The 19,267-nt window shown below is 50.0% G+C and overlaps 1 protein-coding gene across 6 annotated transcripts in view; it reads right to left on the minus strand.

Annotated features, from left to right (window-relative positions):
• Positions 1 to 19,267, minus strand: part of AK8 (adenylate kinase 8) — a 151,802-nt gene that overhangs the window by 65,437 nt on the left and 67,098 nt on the right. For 5 of the 6 annotated variants that reach the window (XM_063696824.1, XM_031014367.3, XM_063696825.1 and 2 more), the window contains one exon: positions 1,341 to 1,482. In XM_063696824.1, the coding sequence (XP_063552894.1) occupies positions 1,341 to 1,482 (142 nt within the window). Of the gene's footprint in view, positions 1 to 1,340; positions 1,483 to 8,712; positions 9,090 to 19,267 lie in introns of those variants that run through there. The other variant, XM_055351426.2, reaches the window with a different exon arrangement.

Consider the following 19,267-nt stretch of genomic DNA (forward strand, 5'->3'; position numbering starts at 1 on the left):
ACTATCATGAGAACAGCATGGAGGAAACCGCCCCCATGATCTGATCACCTCCCACCAGGTCCCTCCCTAACATGTGGGGATTATAGTTCAAGATGAGATTTGGGTGGGAACACAGAGCCAAACCATATCACAGATCAATTTGAGAATCTAAGGCAATTCCCCCTAAAATTTCAATGGCAGTTTCTTTTTGTACATGATAAAATCATTATAGTGCTCGTTTGGAATAATAAATATATAAAATAGACAATAAAGAAGATTAATGAGAGGGCCTTGTCCTGCATTGACTATTGAAATACAGATATGACAAAAGTAAAGTAGTCAAACAGAGAGGTACTACTGCAGAAATAGACACTCAGAAAAGAGAAAGTTCAGAAACAGGCCCAGTATATTGAGAGACTAAACACACAGTTTGATGATGGTCAGACCATATATAAAAACAGAACTGGAACCCACAACCTGCAGCAACCTGCCCGGGGTGTCAGACCACAGTCTCTGCAGCAATCAGCCCCGAAGGACCAGGACTTGATCAGGAATAGACAGCTTCCCTCATTTTTGCCACCATTTGCAAGGTACGACCAACCAGAGGAAGCCAAATATGTTCCCTTAACCAGTCACACAGGAGGCCCCGCCTCTAGTTAGCCCACCCAGCTTCCCCAAGCAAACAGCCTCCAATTGGGGCATGGTAAAACCAAAGCCTTTCCCACCTTCCACTAGAATGCTGTCACCTCCGCTGCCTGCCTGTGAGCCTCTGCCAAAACGCCAAGCAATGGTGGCTGACCCCTTGCTATTGCAAGCTCAGACTAAATAGCCTTTGCTTGCTTTCACTTTGGTGGGCTTCATTGCTCTCCACAATATATACAATTGTGATGAGCTCTCAAGTTCAAACTAGTAGAGGGAAGACAGAACATCCAGTGATATTCAACACTCTGAACAAATGGTTAACCATTTGGGGAAAAAATAAAAGGGGGACTCATACTGCCTACTCACATCAAAATAAATATTGGCTGCATCAAAGATTTAAATATAAAAATGAAACTGTAAAAACAGTAGAAGAAAACATCCGTTGATTTGTATAACAATTCCCCAAGGAAGGCAAGACTGGTATTCATTACTGTTTTACAGATGAGGGTCCATCAAGGAGAGTGAAAGCCAGGATTTGAACCCAAGCCTGACTCCTAGTCCACCGGGCAGATGGGATGGGTGGGAATGGGGATGACCAGGAGACATTCCACTTCAGGAACACATGAAGGCTTGTGTAACCTGGACCCCTTCAGCTGAGCCCTGGAGAGGGGGTGCCCAGGGGCTTGGCCAGGGCTGCGGGCTTGGCTGGGGCAGCTCACCTGTTGGGATTGTAGCCCAGGCTGTTCAGCAGGTGTGCCTGGTCCAGGTCCCGCGGGACACCGTGTAGCACCCAGCCTTTCTGGATGCAGTCCTGCTGGTCCAGGCGCTGGCTCAGCACCTTCATGAGGAGGCTGTCAGGAACTGCAGAGAAGGGGGGCAAGTGAGTACCCTGCTGGCCGGCAGCCCATGGGTCCTGGGCTTCCTAACTTTACTTGGCCATAGATTGAGCTGCTGAAGAAGTGGGTCTAGGTGGAGCCACTTGGAACCACTTGGACAAGGCTGTCAGTGCCTATTTCCCAGGTCCCTCCTCGGTCCCAGCAACGGGGCTGCATGAGATGGGAAATGCACTGGCTGACCTTGACCTCGGTCTTTCCCTTTCCTGGACACGACACCATCCCCACCTGCAACCCAGTGAGATGTGAGCAGTTGTCCCCCTGTCTTAGTCCGTTTGGGCTGCTATAGCAAAATCCCATAAACTGGGTGTCTGGGGAGTCTAAGATCAAGTCAGATTCAGTGCCTGGAAAGGGCCTATTTTCTGGTTCACAGATGGTGCCTTCTTGCTTCATCCTCACCTGGTGGAAGGGGTGAGGAGTCTCTCTGCGGTCTCCCTTATACGGGCACTAATCCCATCCACAAGGGCCCCTGCCTTGTGACCTCATCACCTCCCAAAGGTCCCATCTAATACCATTGTCTTGGGGATTAGATTTTAACATATGAATTTTGGGATAACACATTCAGACCATAGCACCCACTATGGGCCCAGTTTTTGCAGCAAACACTTTTCCTGGAAGCGCACCAGCCCCAGCTGCAGTTTCAGTTTTCCTCAAGTGGGACCGTGCCAGTGCCCCCAAAGCTCTCTGCCAGTCTGTGATGCGCTAGCAACCCCCACTCCCCTCTTTCCCAAAATTCTCCAATTCTCCCCTCCTTGATGCTTAGAACGAAGTCTCTCCCAAGAATCATAGAACTAGTTATAACCGAAGACTGAAATAAAGTCCTAAGGAGAATGAGATATTGAGAAGCCTCTTGTTTACATTGCAGCAATTGACATTTTCCTGAAATTCGTATGTCTCTTCCCAGACTCATTAAATGTCCTATGTTGCTAATGTACTGCGTTCTAGCAATTTGCACTGCGTTTCCTGCACTTTGCACTCATTTTTCCAGAAATACTTGGTAAATATTGCCATTGTTTGCTATGACTGTGGCCCCATTGGAACTGGTTCCTAGGGGTGTGGTGGCAGTGAGTTTGGCAGTTTCTCTGGAAGCTGCCTGGTTACCCTACTGACTGCCCGGGGGTCTGGCAAGCGGGCCTGAAGCACACATTTGAAACCTTCCACAGGGCCCCCCAGGCTGACAGCCAGGTGAATGTGGAAGCAAGAGATGCAGAAAAATCACTGCCAGCCGTTTTCCCTGTGGCCGTGACTTGCTGGGTTGCTGCCCTTGTCACCAAAAAACCATAACCCTAATTCTAAGCAGTCTGCATTTCCCTGAATGTGTTCTCTCTCATGCCCTTCAGCCTTTCTTCCCCAGTCCCTAGGAAAGAGCAGAAAAGGATTTTTGCTTTAATGAGAACATCTGGCTAACTAGCATGAATGAGAAGTCACTTCAGCGAATCCCATCCCTTCCCCTGCTTCAAACCTGCAGGGGCTCCCCAGTGCTCCGAGGATAAGGAGCAGTCTCCTTTCCAAGGCAAGGTCTGTTCCCTGCCTTCCTCCCAGGTGAATCTTGCCAGCTTGCACCTCCCTTCGCACGTGCCACCTCCTCCATCCGGAACACCCTTCTCCCACATCTTGCCTGGGCCAGCCTTCAAACTCAGCCTCAGGGCCACGGTGGGATGTTCCCTCCCCAGGGAAGTCTCTGAGGACAGCCCCCAGCCTGCACTTCTCATCCTCCCTCACTTGCCACCCTTGTTATCACAAGGATACTTCTCTCTGGGTGATTCTTTCTTTAATGTCTGCGTCTCTTTCATGGATGGGTCCCATAATAACAAAGAACCATGTCTCTCCCATTTTTCCCTGCCTAGAAAGATGTCTGGCACATAGTAGGTGTTGAATAAATAGAAGGCTTCTCTTTTTCAAATACTTCAAAAGTAATCAACTCTGTTAAAATCAACTTGACCAGACGTTGGGGAAGCCAGGTTGTAGACAGAACATGGGCTTGGGGCATTCACAAATCCAGGTCTCATCTCAGCTCCTCCCTTTCTTGCTGCCTCATCTGCAGGCAGTCTCTCACTCTGAGCGTCAGCTTCCTATCTGCTGAAAGGATAACAGGACCTGTTGTGACCGGCTCACACCGCATTTACAATTCTGGCACACAGCCGACACTCAAAGGTGGTGGCTATTACTTTTCAATTCAGGAGATGTGTGTGGGGAAGTGATGCTTCATGAATATTTTCATGGTTGCCTGTGGTCAGGGCGTGTCAGCAAAGACTGCTGGCACCTGGGATAAAGGATGACAGATTAAGAACAGCCTTGGAAGTTAAAGACAGAGACCTCCAGAGAGACTTAGGGACCTCTGCCTCGAGACATTTGTTTACATTCAAAGGGCTGTAAACCTAGTGACCTCCTCCTCCTCTCCCCAGAAGGAGTCGGAGTCGGAGTCGGTTCCTTCCAGAGTAAAGCTCGGGAGGCAGCTGGCATGTTGTCTTGCATAAGCTCCAAGAGTCACAACGTTGGGGCTCCCCTCCTGCTATAGACCCCCTGTACACTCGGGGTGCACTTGGCTCTTTCCACATTGCCTGTGAGGAACTGGGGTGTGGGGAGCCAGCTCTGAGATTACTGTGTGAAAGAATTTGGTCTGTCCTCTGATCCAGAGACCTTGTGTTTTCTTGCCAGGATGAATAAATACCGATTTAAAACAATGTAGGGTAAGAATCTGCCATAGAGCCTTCCAGTCCAGGTCTACCCTTAATATTTACAGATATTTTCACGGAAAGAAGAAACCAATACAGAAATAATCCTCTCCCCACGATTCACCCAGTGGGTAGTCGCTGATCATCTAGGCTGTGCCAGGCACTGTGCTGGACATGGGATACGGTCTACGCAGCAAGCCTGACTGCCAAGGCCCCCGGGCTCCTGATGTTCACGCTGTCTCGGGGAGACAAACATTACCCAGGAAACAAATAACCATTTCTGAGAGCCATGGGTACTGTGAAGAAAATCAACCAAATGATGGGAGGCTGATGGTTTGACCGGGCCTAGGACGGCTACTAAGGAGGCCGCATTTGGTTGAGATCAGAATGGTGGATCCCGCTAATAATCCAGGCCCACTAAAGCCTCCGTTGTTTAGGGGTGAGAATTATTTGGACCGAATATTTTCTGAGTGTCATCTCCAATAATCAAGTATGGCTTGGAAACCCAGCTGCACTGCAGGTGGTCTGACCTTTGGAGCCACATCTTTCTGAGGGCCTGGAAGGACATCCCATTGACTTCTTGTTTCAAAGTTAGGAAACTGAAGCCCAAAGAGGTTGTGGTTTAAGTGACCCGCCCAAGGTCATCTAGCCAGCTGGTGATCAGGCTGGGATAGGACCCTGATCCCCGGCCCATAACACCCCCAACTGTTCTGCTGCCTCATTACCCAATGGCCTGGAGCCCCTGAGTTCCTCACATTGGCCACTTACAAACCAATACAAAGTTTCTCAACTGAGGAGAAATCTGACTTGAGGGAAAAATGGAAGGCCAGATAGAAATACAATGAGGTTTTTGTTTTTGTTTTTTCTGTTAGTTGACAAAGATTTCTAGAGAGAATTTCCCAACTTGCATCAAAATTTAAAATGTACGTGTCTTTTGACCCAGCAATCCTATTTCTAAGAACTTGAACCTAAGAGATGATAGCACAGAGGGGAAAAAGATGTGTATACAAAGATGTCCATTTCAGTGTTGTTTACAATAGTGACAATTGGAAATGATCTAGAATGTCCATCAATAGAGGACAGATTAAATCAAAGAAGGTACATCTCTGCAATAGAATATTAGACAATCTTTTAAAAACAATCTCTATATTAACTTGCAAAGTTAATATAGACAGGTTGAGGCAGAAGTCTATGACAGAATGAGAAAAAAGCAGGTAAATAAACGGCTTGTATACATGGTCTAACTTAAATATATATTCATATGTGACTATATTAATATATATACATACATACATGCTACACACACACACACACACACAGAGGGAGGGGGAAGGGTGGCCGCCACTTCACGCTCCATGAATCGGACCCAAGCCCTTGCTCATGGAGCCCAGGGTGGTGGAGGTGAGAGGGGACCCAGATGTAATGCAACACAAACCTGGCAGGAAAGCAGAGGTCACAGAAGTAGGAAGTGCTGGGGATGTCGGAGGCAGGGAGGGCCAAATTTCCAAAAGATTGAGGAAGAAAGGGAATGCTCACGCTGGTTCCCACTTTGAGCCAAAACCCAAACAAACCCCTCTCTGCAGGAATCAGGAAACACAGGCTCTGCAGCCAGCACTTCCTGGAAGGGCTCATCACAAGCGCACATCAGTAACAACTGATGTAGTATCCACTTAATACCTGCATTCCCACCCCAACCCCCACCCCATGAAAGCAGGGATCCCCCCAGTAGGGTCAGGCTTATTGCTATACCCCAGCACCTGGCACAGTACTGGGCCCATGGAAAGCACCTAATAAACACGAAGGAAGGAAGGAAGGGAGGGAGGGAAGGAAAAAAGGGAACCATTTCCAAAACCCAGGAAGTTCTTTAGTTCCTCAAGTGTTCATGGGCCAGAGAACTTAAGGACTTTTCTCACCAAGCACTGAATCAGGTCCTGCGGCAACAGAAAATAACCAAGGGAGACGCTTCGTCTCAGTCGTTCCATTCATCTCTACGTGATCACCCACTCGTGAATTAAATATGCAGCCAAAAGAATGAGCACTAGCACCTGGGGTTTGTTGGGAGGGGTCTCTGGGGTAGGGGAGGGTGGTTCTAGATGCAACAAGGGTGGCCACAAGCACGTGAGGTTCATTATACTAGCGATGGGTCCTACAGGTTCATTATTCTATTCTCTCTGCTTTTTAGATGTGTTTAAAGTTTTCCACTAAAAATGTGATTTTTTTTTTAAAGGAAACCATTTAATGCTTAAAACAGATTGAAATGGCCCCTGTGAGAGACCGTTCCTAAAGTGACAAAGGACACAATCTCCCCCGAAGGCCATGGGCGGCTCTCCCTTTTGGGGGACCTGCAGTGTGGGTGGCCTCCAGCCATCCTGTAACTCCACCAGTTCCGGAAGCTCTGCCCAGAAGCCTGGCATCACGGGCAATTGCCCACATCTGCCTGTGTTAGCAGTCCTGCGAAAGCTCCTCGTTTGAGTCCTTTAACCTTTTATAAGGAACAGCAACACATTTTGGCTCACAGTTCCTCACTGGGGCTGCGTGGCTAAGGAGCTGCACTGGTCCTCTCCCAGCGCACAGGGATCCTGGATCCTGGTAGGGCTCTCCCATCTGGGTCAAGACAAGCAACAGACCCCACTGGGTGCTGCTCTGAGGCTACCGACCTTTCCCAGTCAGCATCTCTCCTCAGTGGCAGCACGCAGGGTTGAGGGGTGAGGGGTGAACCCTGAAAAACCCACCTTTAGTGTAAATTCCCCAAACCCACCCATGTCTCCTGTCCCAGCCTCTCTGAGGCTCGGTGTCTGTTTTGCTGCGGCTTGTTTGGTTTTTCCTGCCAGCTATGGACTCACGTTTCCAGCCCTACATGGTCTGACCGGCCAGCTCAGCACAAAGCTGAGAACAAGCTGCTCCTTGGTTCACTGTGCTCTGCCAGAAGTTTCGAGTCCTCTTGATAATGCCGTCCATTTACCCTTTCTCCTCCTCTCAGATAGAGATTTTTCAGTGCGGTCTAAAGTCTTTCACCATTAAGTCAGATGCCTCAGGCTTGATTTCTGGGCTTGACAGTTAACATCTCACCCTTCATACAAAGCTACCGCCAAGGGTTACCTCTCTGGAGTGTTCTGTCAGCCCTAAATTTAGCCAAGTGCAAGATATGAGTATCTCATTATTTCATAAGGCCACACCACATGGTTTCGTTTGGTTTTGTTTTTTTTTCTCAAGGTCTTCCATAAAAGATGGCAGTCCTTGAGTTGACCTCCAGGTTATTCAAATCTCAATCCCTTTATTCCCCATGGGGCTGGGTGTGCTTGGCGCTTGGCATGGGGGTAGATGGGGATCCATGGTGGCAAGTGGGATGCTCCCAGGCCTCCACTCCCCACCGCGGGCCTGTGTCCCACCCTCCTGTCTCGAACGGGAAGGAGTCCTGTCTAAAGGCCCAGGATCCCATTGGGCTCCCTCCTGCACAGCAGTTCCACGGCTCCAGACAGGAGTCCCAACACCCATGAGATGCAACTGGGCGGCACTGACTCCTCCCGGGCTGCAGGTCTGGCTTCAGTCACCCTCAGTCACAACCAGCTCCAGAGCTGATGGGTGTGAGTAGGAAAGGACTCGGAGAGAGCACCCAGACCAGCTTGCAGTTTTCCAGCAGGCACCAGAGGCCCCTCCTGCTGCGCCACGCCGCCGCCTGCTGTCCGCACCGCAGAGCCAGCCCTGCGGGGACCTTGGCTTTCTGCCCATCAGTTATTGTTGAGGGAGAAGATATGAGGGACACTAAGGTTTCTGGGGCTGGCATATAAAGATAGGACAAAAAGTGGAGAGAAGGAAATAGCTCCTTCAGCCAGTGGCTTAAAGGCAAAAAACATGCTAAGGTTGATTGCTAGACTCACAGTAAGCCGTGTGACCCTCCTTGGCACCCTAGGGCAAACAGGAAAGAGCTGAGTACCTCCCCACACACCCTTGCACATGCCCTGCACACGTCACCCCTCCATGCACACTCATAAACTCCCCCACACACTACATACATGTCTACACACACGACACCTGACACACTACAACACACACAGGCACGCACACACACAGACGTGCTCATGCACTCAGCTACAAACACACACACACACACACACTACACACCCCCACACCCCTACACCCCACCATGTGCACAACACATACTGTATACCCACCTATCCACACACAGTACATGAAGCACACACCCTCATTACACAAACACATCTAGCAAACACACCTACATACCTACACCGCACCCACACTCCCTCTCCTCATCCCTCACATTCGCTTCAAACTGCCCTGTGTAACTTCTTTCCTTCTTCAAGCCCTCCTTGAAATTGATGTCAAGATGAGCATCAGTGTTCATGGGGGAGGCCGGCATTTGCTTCTCTTTCTCCTGTGGTCCCTGGGTCCCTGGGTCCCGCCCCTCCTGAAGGATCCCAATAGGATCCAGGAGGTCCAGGGAATCTTACAAAAGGAACAGGACTGTGGAGGAGGAAAAGTGGTTGCTTTTGGTTTTGTTTTTTAATTTCCATTTCACACAACCTGGTGCCTGAAAGAAGCGGGGCTCGCATCCCACCAGGGGCTCTACTCTAGGCTGCTGGGAGGTTTGCCCAGGCCCTGACTTAATTCAAGGAAAGCCGAACGCCTCCCATCTCTGGAGGCCGTCACTCTCGGGATGGCACTGATTCCCGGCAGCTGGGCCTGCAAGCCCGTCTCGCTGCTGTCACCAGAAATCCTGCGTGCCCTGAAGGCCCTGCAGCGCCCCAGTGCCAGGACCTGGCGCCAGGTGTTTCCGTTGGTGATGCCGTTTGTTTGTTATTTACTACCACCTGCTGGTGAAACATGGGTTCTGCATCCCCCAAGTGAACGTCGCCAGCAACGCACAGAACATTTCCAAACCCTGGAGAAGAGAATGAGGAGAAACCAGGATTGTTCCATCGGCCACATCCTGCAATTCCTAAGGGAGGGTAAGGCTACTGGATCTAGCTTGCTTTTTGGTAAACTCAAGTCAATTGCCCCAGACAAACCCCCATCTGGCCGGGCCTTGGTTCCCCAAGTAGGAGATGAAACAGATGCCTTCCATGGTTTTCTTAGACGCCAACGTTTCTACTCTAATATCTCTACTGCTTAACAACGTTTAAAATTGCCTGGCAGACAATGGCGCCAGGAAATAACAATGTTTTCATACTGGATTTTCTTTCAAGTCCAGAGAAGTAAGTACATCAGCCCTGGGTGCCCTGCAGACTAGGAGGCCATGTTGTGCCCCTCCTCCCTTGGAGAGGGCCACCCACTTTCTGTCACTCCCTTCTTTACCATGTCTACTCAGGCAAAAGGCAAAGACAAGACTGAGGTACCCACACAGCATTGACACAGCTACCTGAGGGGCAGAGATGCCCATCAGTGAATATTTCAGTTTGTCCCTTTTTTTTTTTTTTTTGAGACGGAGTAGTCTCGCTCTGTTGCCCAGGCTGGAGTGCAGTGGTGCAATTTCGGATCACTACAACCTCTACCTCCTGAGTTCAAGAGATTCTCCTGCCTCAGCCTCATGAGTGACTGGGATTACAGAAGTGCGCCACCAGGCCCGGCTAATTTTTTTTGTATTTTTAGTAGAAATGGGGTTTCACCATGTTGGCTACGCTGGTCTTGAGTTCCTGACTTCAGGTGATCTGCCTGCCTCGGCCTCCCAAAGTGCTGGGATTATAGGCGTGAGCCACCACGCCTGGCCAGTTTGTCCCTTTCAAATGAAGTTTTAGGTGACAAAAGAGACCATTCAAAAATAGACATTCTTCTATAAACAACTGGTACATCACTTAGCAAATTAGTAAAACTTCTCTATTGGAAATGCTCAGCTAGCCACGCTGTGCAGAATGATTTGACAATTCTTATTTTAAAGTACATTTTTACATCTTTCAATGGAATATGAAAGTATCTGGGAAAATGAGCAGAGGTCGGCCAGTCTGCATGTGAACTGGATTATTTTAAAGAGTGATGTATTCACTAAGTGTACACTGCAGATCAAAGCGTTTAAGGAACACGATTTTCCTTCCATTTTAATGAATTCAGGGCTTAGAACCAGTTTTTTCTCCCACATCTCAAGGGCAGCAAGGATGCCATAGCCCACAAAATCTGGGAGAAGAAAGTCAGCAGCAAACAGAACCATGAGCCCAGTTTTCTGGGAGGGAAAAGATATGATAGTATATTGACTCACCAAGCATGTATGCTACAGTGCGTATGATGAGCCTGGCCCTGTTCTAAGCATCTCTTTGTTCTAATACAAATATTAATTCATGTAGTTTTCTCCCTATGAAAGAAGTAGTCACAGTATCCCATTTTACAGATTAGAAAACTAAGGCACAGGAAGAGGAAGTGATTTGCCCATGGCCATACAGCTCACAGGTAGTGGAGCTTGGATTTGCATCCAGCCAATCCAGCTCTGGGGCTGCTTGCCGCCACCTGACTTTTAGGAGGACAAGCACTGTGATGATGAGGACTAGAGGCCCAAACTCTGCCCTGCGCTCTGCATTCCACTTGCAGCCTGCCTTTGGGCGACTCATTTTACCTCCTAGCCAAGGCTTCCTCCTCTTCATGGGGACAACATTGGGCTCCAAAGCCACAGAGGTATCGGTAGGCCCCTGTGTGGCACCCGATGTCGCCTGGGGATCCAGCTCCTGAGGGCTGCTTAGGCTGTGGCTGCCTCCCAGGCACGTGGTGCAGCCCATCCTGAACAAAACTGAAATGTTCACATCAAGCCTTCCCCGGTGTAGGAGATTAAAGATGGCCACGCCTTCTTTGCTACTCCTCCCAGGGCAGGGGGCGGGAGGGGGGCGGTGTTTCAATCCCCTCCCTGGAACCTGGGCTGGCCCCAGTGACAAGCTCTGTGAATAGAATCAGACAGAAGTGTATCCTGGGGTGTCTGTGGTGAAGTCATATGGGATGCCTGGCCGCTGGCCCCACCTTCCACCCCAACCACTGCCGCCCTTGAACTCTCTGGAGTGCTTGTGCCAGGAGCAGCCAGACACCAAGTAAGAAGGCAGGTGAAGCCAGCCCCACGGAGAGGCTGTGAGGAGGGAAGATGCCTGGCCAGCCCCAGCCATTCCAAGCGTGCCCTCCCAGGCACCAGCCATGGCGATGAAGAATCTGTCTTGGACACACTACCCCTGCAGATGCAACGTGGAGAAAAACCAAGGAACCAAGCTGACGCCAGAACTGAGATCCAGATGTAAATCCCCGGGTGAGCCAGCCCAGCTCTCTTAGGCAGTTCAAGGCATCCCACCTAAGCCCAAGTCAGCATAGAGCAGAGTCGAGGCCTCCTTGCCATGTCCTGCCCCAAACCCTGACCCACTAAATCAGGAGCATAATAAACTCAGTCATTTTATGCCATTAAATTGGGGGGTAGCTTGTTAGGCTACAAGAGATACTTGGGGGACATACCCAAGACTGGGTAATTTATAAAGGAAAGAGGTTTAATGGACTCACAGTTCTGCACGGCTGGGGAGGTCTTGGGAAACTTACAATCATGGCAGAAGGGGAAGCAAACACGTCCTTCTTCACATAGCGGCAGCCAGGAAAAGTGCAGAGCGAAGGGGCAGAGCGGGGGAAAGCCCTTTATAAAACCATCAGATCCTATGAGAACTCACTATCACGAGAACAGCATGGAGGTAACCACCCCCATGATTCAATTACCTCCCACCGCGTCCCTCCCATGACACGTGAGGATTATGGGAACTACAGTTCAAGATGAGATTTGGGTGGGGACACAGCCAAACCATATCACGGAGCATCAGAGTAATGCAAACTGGAGCTTTGTCAGTTCCCAGTTACCGCAGGGACTAGGTCCCCAAAGCTGGTAGCAGTCATGGGAAATAAATAAATATAAAAAATCCCCCATATATAAAATATATTCACACCCAACAGGACTTGCTGTGAGTACCATTACTACCACGAAGATGATGACGATGGCAACTCCATTCTTGATAATAATCATGGTGAGTAATCAGTGATTATAACCAGTGACCATAGTAAGTAATTAGTGAATTACAGACACAATTCCCTTTATATAGAGCAAGGCAACAAATGGGATCCTAGGAAAGCTCGCCTTACAGATGGGAAAACTGAAGGGAGCTCTGAGGGGGCGCATGGCTTGCCCAGTAGCACAGCTGGGAGGAAGCAGAGTCTGAATGGGAACCAAGTCTGTGTGATTCTGAGCCCCGACCTATAGCCACGGCCCCTCCCATCTGGGAGTGACAGTCACTTGCCTCCCTTCTAGAAATCCTTCAGGCTGCATGCTGCCCCCTGTGACCTGTCTCCTCTTTGTTCCTTCAAGACTAATTCTCTGGGCCGGGCATGGTGGTTCACGCCTGTAATCCCAGCACTTTGGGAGGCCGAGGCCGGCGGATCACGAGGTCAAGAGATGGAGACCTGGCCAACATGGTGAAACCCCATCTCTACTAAAAATACCAAAATTAGCCGGGCGTGGTGGCAGGCGCCTGTAGTCCCAGTTATTCAGGAGGCTGAGGCAGGAGAATCGCTTGAACCCAGGAGGTGAAGGTTGTAGTGAGCTGAGATCGCGCCACTGTGATCCAGCCTGGGGACAGAGTGAGACTCCATCTCAAAAAAAAAAAAAAAAAAAGACTAATTCTCTGAAGCCACTGGGGCTGCCCATGGAGAGGGACCTCACCCGAATAGAAATGCAGGCAGCAGAGGGCAGCATCTGGGCCCTGGGATTGTCCACACCACAGGGACCCAGGTCAACTGCCACAGGCTCGCTCTTCCACTAAACTAGCTGAGCTCCTACCATGAGCCCTGCGGGAGCTGACTCCTCAGCCCTTGAAGCAGCCGGCTGAGCAGACAGCGTGAGCAGAAACAGGGGGATCCTGGGGTAGGGAGGTCCCAGATGAGGCCATCTCATCTCCCAGTAAAAACCAACCAAAGGCTGGGGGGAGGTCGGAGTCCTGCAATCAAGATCGTGGATGGGGTAAATCGAGGTCTGCAGTGAGGGGTGAGGAGAAGGAGTTCCCCTTCCCCGGCCTCCCGCATCCCCTGGCTTCCACAGGCTCTTCCCAGGGAGGGGGGTGGGAGCAGGTACATCCCTCTGTATGTCGGGAAGTCTCTTCCCTCGCCTCTCCCCCTCCCGTGTCCCTCTGCTCCCATCTTGCTTCTTCTGTCGGGTGTGCCCTTGTCACCCAGAGTAGCAGCGACAGGTGTGAAGCTGCAGGGCATGGTCCCCGCTTCCCTCCCTCCATGTCCGATGAGGCTGTGCCAAGTTCCCTTGCACAGGAAACCTCAGAGCCAGCTTCTGGTTGACAAACCCCAGCAAGTCCCACCTCCCTGATCATAAGTGTAGAGGCTGCAGAGGGTCACTGGGGCCACCTCTTCCTCACCCCTCATGTCCTGCCCCTGCCTCTGCAGGCCCCGCTCACAGCCCAATGAGAAAGAACCCGTGTCAGCTCCCGTCAGGCGAGGATGTTCCCAGAGGGAAAGAGGTTTCAAGCTGCACCTGCCGTTGGGGGGTCTGTGAGGGGCAGGAGCACAGCTCTAGCCATGCCAAGGGCTGCCTAGACAGCTACACTGAGAGACCTCCCGACCGGAGAAGAAGGCCTGGGGCCTCCAGGGTCAGGCCTGTCAGAGACAATTTCACAGCTGAGCGCACTGGAGGTTTGCTCTTCTCTGAAGCCGCTGGGGCTGCCCACGGAGAGGGAAACGCTTCTAGAAGCTCTGGTCAGAGCAAGGATGATTCTGTGCACTCCGGCTCTCCTTGGACTTCCCAGAAATGTCAGGGTTGGGTTTGGTTTCTTTTTTAATCTGGATGCCTGATACACAGCAACACCTGACATTCAGCCCAACAGGAAAATCTGGCTGTGCCCCTATGGTGGCTCCAGCCAGTGACAAGGAACAGCGCTAAGCAGGCCAGACCTACCCTCCTCCGGCAGCGCCCATTCTTCTTGGGGAGACAATGTTGTCAAATGGATGCATGAGTGAATCTGGCATCACTTACTGCCTCAGTTTCCCCACTGGACTAGCCATTGAGCAAAGGCTTTTTGATCTTTTGGTGACGGGGCTGCCTCCTGGCAAAGCATCATTTTCATACTGGAGACAAGGCACACTTTCAAAATCAAAGCCTAGTGTAAAAAAATCAAAGAGAAGGACCCTCGGGGGCACAAACCTGTTGATAAGCAAAGGTGCTCACCCACTTCCTCTAACTGTGCTCATTCCTAGGCCCTCCAGCCCCCACAATGCAAACAACGCTTTTACCCTGCCACTCTGCTTGGCTATCTTGGCCACAGCTTTCTCTCTGGCTGAAAAAGACTCCTACCTAGTTTCCATGAGGAAATCTTTGTAGCAGTCCCAGCGGAAAAGTCAAAAGTTTGACTTGAAAAAAGGAGCTACTTCAAAAGCATTGTCAGACCGAGGTGAGGGTTCCTTTAAAATGCATAAATTACAGGGGGCATCCATTAATAAACCTCTAGGCCACCCTACAGCGGGGGCTCTGGGTTGGGGGTACCAAAGGGACAGAGGCCAACACACCTGGGGGAGGCAACGCGAAGGAAATCCACATAGAATAAGAGTAAATTAATGTGTTTATTACTTACTGCTTGGCGTGTGTGTGTGTGTGTGTGTGTGTGTAGAAAAATGAAAGAAAAATGTAGAGTTTTTTCAATAATAAAAAGGGAGTTGCACTGCGGGGCCCCTAAAGCTTGTGAAAAATTAAACTCGACGGATTCAAACTGCCCTATTTCCACTTCAAAAGAGAAGAGGCACTGAGCTCTTCCCAACTTATCTTCAAACGCCCAGCACCCTAGAAAGTTTCTTTAAAAAAATAAAGGCTCCTGTTCCCCCAAGCACTGTACCGGTTACTGTACCCACTGTCTCTCCCTCTTCTAATTATACCCCTGTGAGTCTATTAATCAACTTGTAAATTATTTAGAGAGTCACGCGCTGTCTTCAGCGAGTACAAACACACCGCATGCAAAGGCTTGCTGGAAACGGGCAGAGGGTCCCTCAGGGTCTCCCCTCCACGGGAAGACAGCTTGCAGCTCGCCGAGGCTGCTCTGCTAAAAACAAGAAATAGCATTCCGCTTACCTCCTCAGATGGGGAGATTTACTTTGTCTTTCAACTCAGCAACTCTTTGCAAGTTTTTAACAAAAGAGAAAAACTGGTCTATTGTCGATCTTTAGTGTGCATTTAGTGATGAGAATATTAATTCCCCCTTAAAAATGCAGCACTTTGGCTGAGCTCTGATCCACGCCTCCTGGGATCTGGACTCATGGAAGGCTCTTGAAAACACATCATCATCCCAATTGGGGGCTGATTTGGCTTGTTTGTATTACGATGGCTGCATTTGCTAGGGTGAGGTCTCATTACCAGAAAGGGTGAAAATTAGCTTCTTGAAACTCTCTAAAATCTCCCTCCTTTTCTCGGGTTCTATTAGGCCATGAGGGACCTTTCCCAGACAGAAATGTTTAGGAAATGTAGGGACGTGTGGGAGGGGCACAGGTAACAACTCGATAATGATCTGTCTTCCACATCACCTTTCCTACATACCAGGACTTTCGCTTTTAGGGGAAAGTCATTACCAATTAAATAGCTGTCTTCCCTCCTGACAATAAGAAAGGAATATGTCTGGTATGTGCCAAGGAATGTGGGCCTTCCTACAACTGAACTGCTTTAGCTGTTGGGAGATGCTGGGGGGGCGGGGCCACAGGGGCAGCTGCCAGTTAGGAGCTCACTGTAACTGGGCCGACGAGCCAGTTGGGCAGGTGTTGCAGAGTGTATGCAGAGACAGATGTGAAAAGCTAGAGTCTAGCTCAGAAGCACCACTGCTAGGGACATGGCATGGCTGGTGGGCTCCTGACCATGCAGTTCCAGCATGTTCCGAGTGCGCTGTGGACAGGCTGAGATAAACATCTCACGCACTTGGAGCAAAGACATAAACCAGCAAGGACAAGATCCGCCTTTGGCTGTTTTTCATCTCCTCCCTGGATAACCACCCTCCAGAGGAAGTCCAAGCAACTCATGAGAACGGGAACAGTTCCTTGAGCCAGGGCAGAAGCTAAGCCTTCTGGCTGAAGAGCCGGCGTTGTACCATTCACTGGGCCCGGCAACCTGGAAGTAGGTTATATCCACCATCAACAGTCCCTGGACCCTAATTTATGGCTAAAATTCTCATGAGAAAGGCTAAAAATAAAGCAGTGCAGACTTCAGACTTCTTTATGTTGGGTGAGTTTGAACAATAGAGTGAGGCCCATGAGCAGGGCTCATTTTATATTAAGTGAAAATCGGGAAGCGACATTCCAAGAGGCAAAGACAGAATTATGGCCAATTTACTTAGGAAGCTCTGGGCCTCCAGAATTCAGAAATTTCAAACACCCTTTGGTAGGAATGGAGCTATGGGGAAAGAGCTGAGGACATCATTTGGCAGTGGTGGCCACTGTGAGCCACCGCTGATTTAAGCAAAGAACTGAGATCTAGTAGTGCCTTTGCTTGAGTTCAGAGAGGAAAGAGGACATCTGTACACATGCCGTAGAACACGGTGGCAATGGAGTCCATCAGCAGCAACCATCTCATTTTAAATGATACAGAAATAGCTGAGAACTTATTTTTCCAAAAGCCCAGAGTCATTTTTACTTGTTTTGTACTAGTGTAAAAGTGACAGGAGCTCCCTGGCAACTAAGGCTGCATGATTTAAGCTCGACCCTGTTTATCGTATGCAGAGCAAACTCCTGGTGACTTTAATGGAGGTTGCCTGCATAAAGAACTCCACGTGCGGAGCCCTGGGGAATAAATTTGTTCTGTTCACTGCAGCTCAAGTCAGAACGAGTTTAGGGGGTCAGACCTATATATTTCAAAGTCCAGGTACAGAATAAGCATCTCCTCAGTCCTCTGTCCACAGTGCCATCACCAAGAGCCTGGGATCAAGGGACTGAAGATGCGCTAAGATGGGGCCCTGGGGTCCTTTGCCCAGTAAATGTGGAAAGATGGGAAAACAGTACAGTTATTAATTTTGCTGCTGATTCGAAAGAAGGAGGTGTTGGCAGCACCTGTGAGGACAAAAAAAGAACATAACTAAGTCTGCAGAGGTCACGGCTGGGATATAACATCATGAGGCCTGGAGTGGGGATAAGAGCAAGAGGCTCCACGGGGAAAAGATGACATCTGAATCTATTTGGCTGAGCCAGTGATGGTGGTGATGGTGACTGTGAGGGTGGCAGGGATGCACAATAACAAAAGCGCACATCTCTGGGGCACGCAGCTCCAAGGTGAGTGGAGAGAAAGCACAAGTCTGCAATGGCAGGGGTCCCAGTGAAAGACCAGCAGAAGGCCAGCAGCCGGGAGCACAGGCAGGGCGGAGTCCCCAGGGAAGGAGGTCCAGTACCCACCAGGGCAATGAGGGGGTACCCAGGAAGAATCTATAGTGCCTGGCTTGGGGAGTGGTGGGGATGGGCTTTCTGCACTGGGTGGCTAGATGGCAGGGTGTTCTGGCAGTGACACCTGCAAGCTCAGAGATGCTAGGGGCCTCTGCCCCATGGCGATGAGGTCTCCATGTCTTTACAATAATCTCACTTGCTGAGCTCCTGAACCTTACAGATGAAAACTCCTAACAGGCAGGGGAGTGACTGGGTGCTTTCCTATGTTCCCAGGAATGCCGCTGGCACCCAGGACAGAGATATCTGAAACAGACCTAGGATTGAAAAGGGGAATCTGGGATATCTCCAAGGACTCCCCAAAGGTATATGGGAGAGCACCAACCAGCAGCTCCTCTTCTGGAAGTTCTGAAAGCCTCAGGGGATACAGCAGCATGTCCTCCAGTTTCAGGAGGCAGGGCAGGTCCTTCTGGTTGCAGGGCAGTGTTCGGAAGCTGAATTCCACTGTTCCCTTCACCCTGTGGCCTCCCTCTTCCCCAGAGTGGGGAGTCACTCCAAGACAGGCCGAGTCCCTCCGGCTCTCCCATCCTCCCGCTGGCAGGCCCTGGCCCACAGTGCAGAGGAATTTCCTTCCACATCTGCCTCCACTCAGTCAGGGCTCTTCCTGGGGCAAGCGTGGGGGCCCATCTCCCTGTCCCCACCACTGGAGTATGGCCATACAATGGGTGGCTTGTCTCCAGGCCTGGCCTCCGAGGGGCACGTTAAGCCTAACTGTGACCTGGGTTCTCAGCCACATTATCCATTCTATGCTCTCAGCAAACTCTGAGGTCTGTCTCCTGTCGGGTTCAGAACTCAGGGTGAGGGGAAGGGATGTGGTTAATCACCACCTCTCAAACCCAAACAGTGGGGTACACCTGCAGACTAGGGGACCCCTAAGTCACAGATGTCACCAATGCTCAATTCGGGAAGGAGGGGGCCTCAGCCAGCTGGGCTTATTCATAAATAAGCAGGCTGTGGTCGGCTAGGCAGAGTTTCCCTGTTCAGCCTGAACTCTTCAAAACCAAATTCTGTCGAGAATCATTTAAATTTTCTTCCTGTTTCAGCTGGCGGTGAAGTGGGCCCCTGCCAGACCTGGGTGGTTCCAGCGCTCCTGCTCTGCGAGCTGAGCGCTTTGGTTTTCTCGGCAGCTTCTCCACAGCCCACTAATGAGACCCTGTTAGTGGTTATGAATGTAAATGCATTCTTTGTTATCCCTGCGAGATCAGGATTAGTGAAATGACAGAATTTATTGCTTCCGTTAGGGAGATATGATATTGGTTGTTGTTGTGTCTTTAATTTTGTAGGAAGAGTGAAAGTATAGAGGTACATAGTCTAAATAAACAAAAAGCTGTGGAAGAAAAAATTTAGCATGAAACATTGAAGATCGAAGTGATCCGGGTCTCGCTAACTTTATAGAAAATTGGGAATTGTGCCGTCAGCCTCCTTTGCATCCCCCAAATAACAAAAAACAAACACAAAAACGACTCTGCGCCTGGACCACCTTTGAAAGGACTCTTGGGTTTGCTTTTAGTGGTGGATGAATTAAGCCGGCTCTGTACAAAGTTGACGAGCTTTGATTCAAGCAAATTCATTTCTGTCTCTCGAAGAGGAAGTAACAATAGGTCCCATTTACTCAAAAGATACAGTTTGAATAAGTCAGCAAAATGGTGCCCATAT

This window comes from Gorilla gorilla, chromosome 13 (assembly GCF_029281585.2).
Source record: "Gorilla gorilla gorilla isolate KB3781 chromosome 13, NHGRI_mGorGor1-v2.1_pri, whole genome shotgun sequence".
Lineage (NCBI taxonomy): Eukaryota > Metazoa > Chordata > Mammalia > Primates > Hominidae > Gorilla > Gorilla gorilla.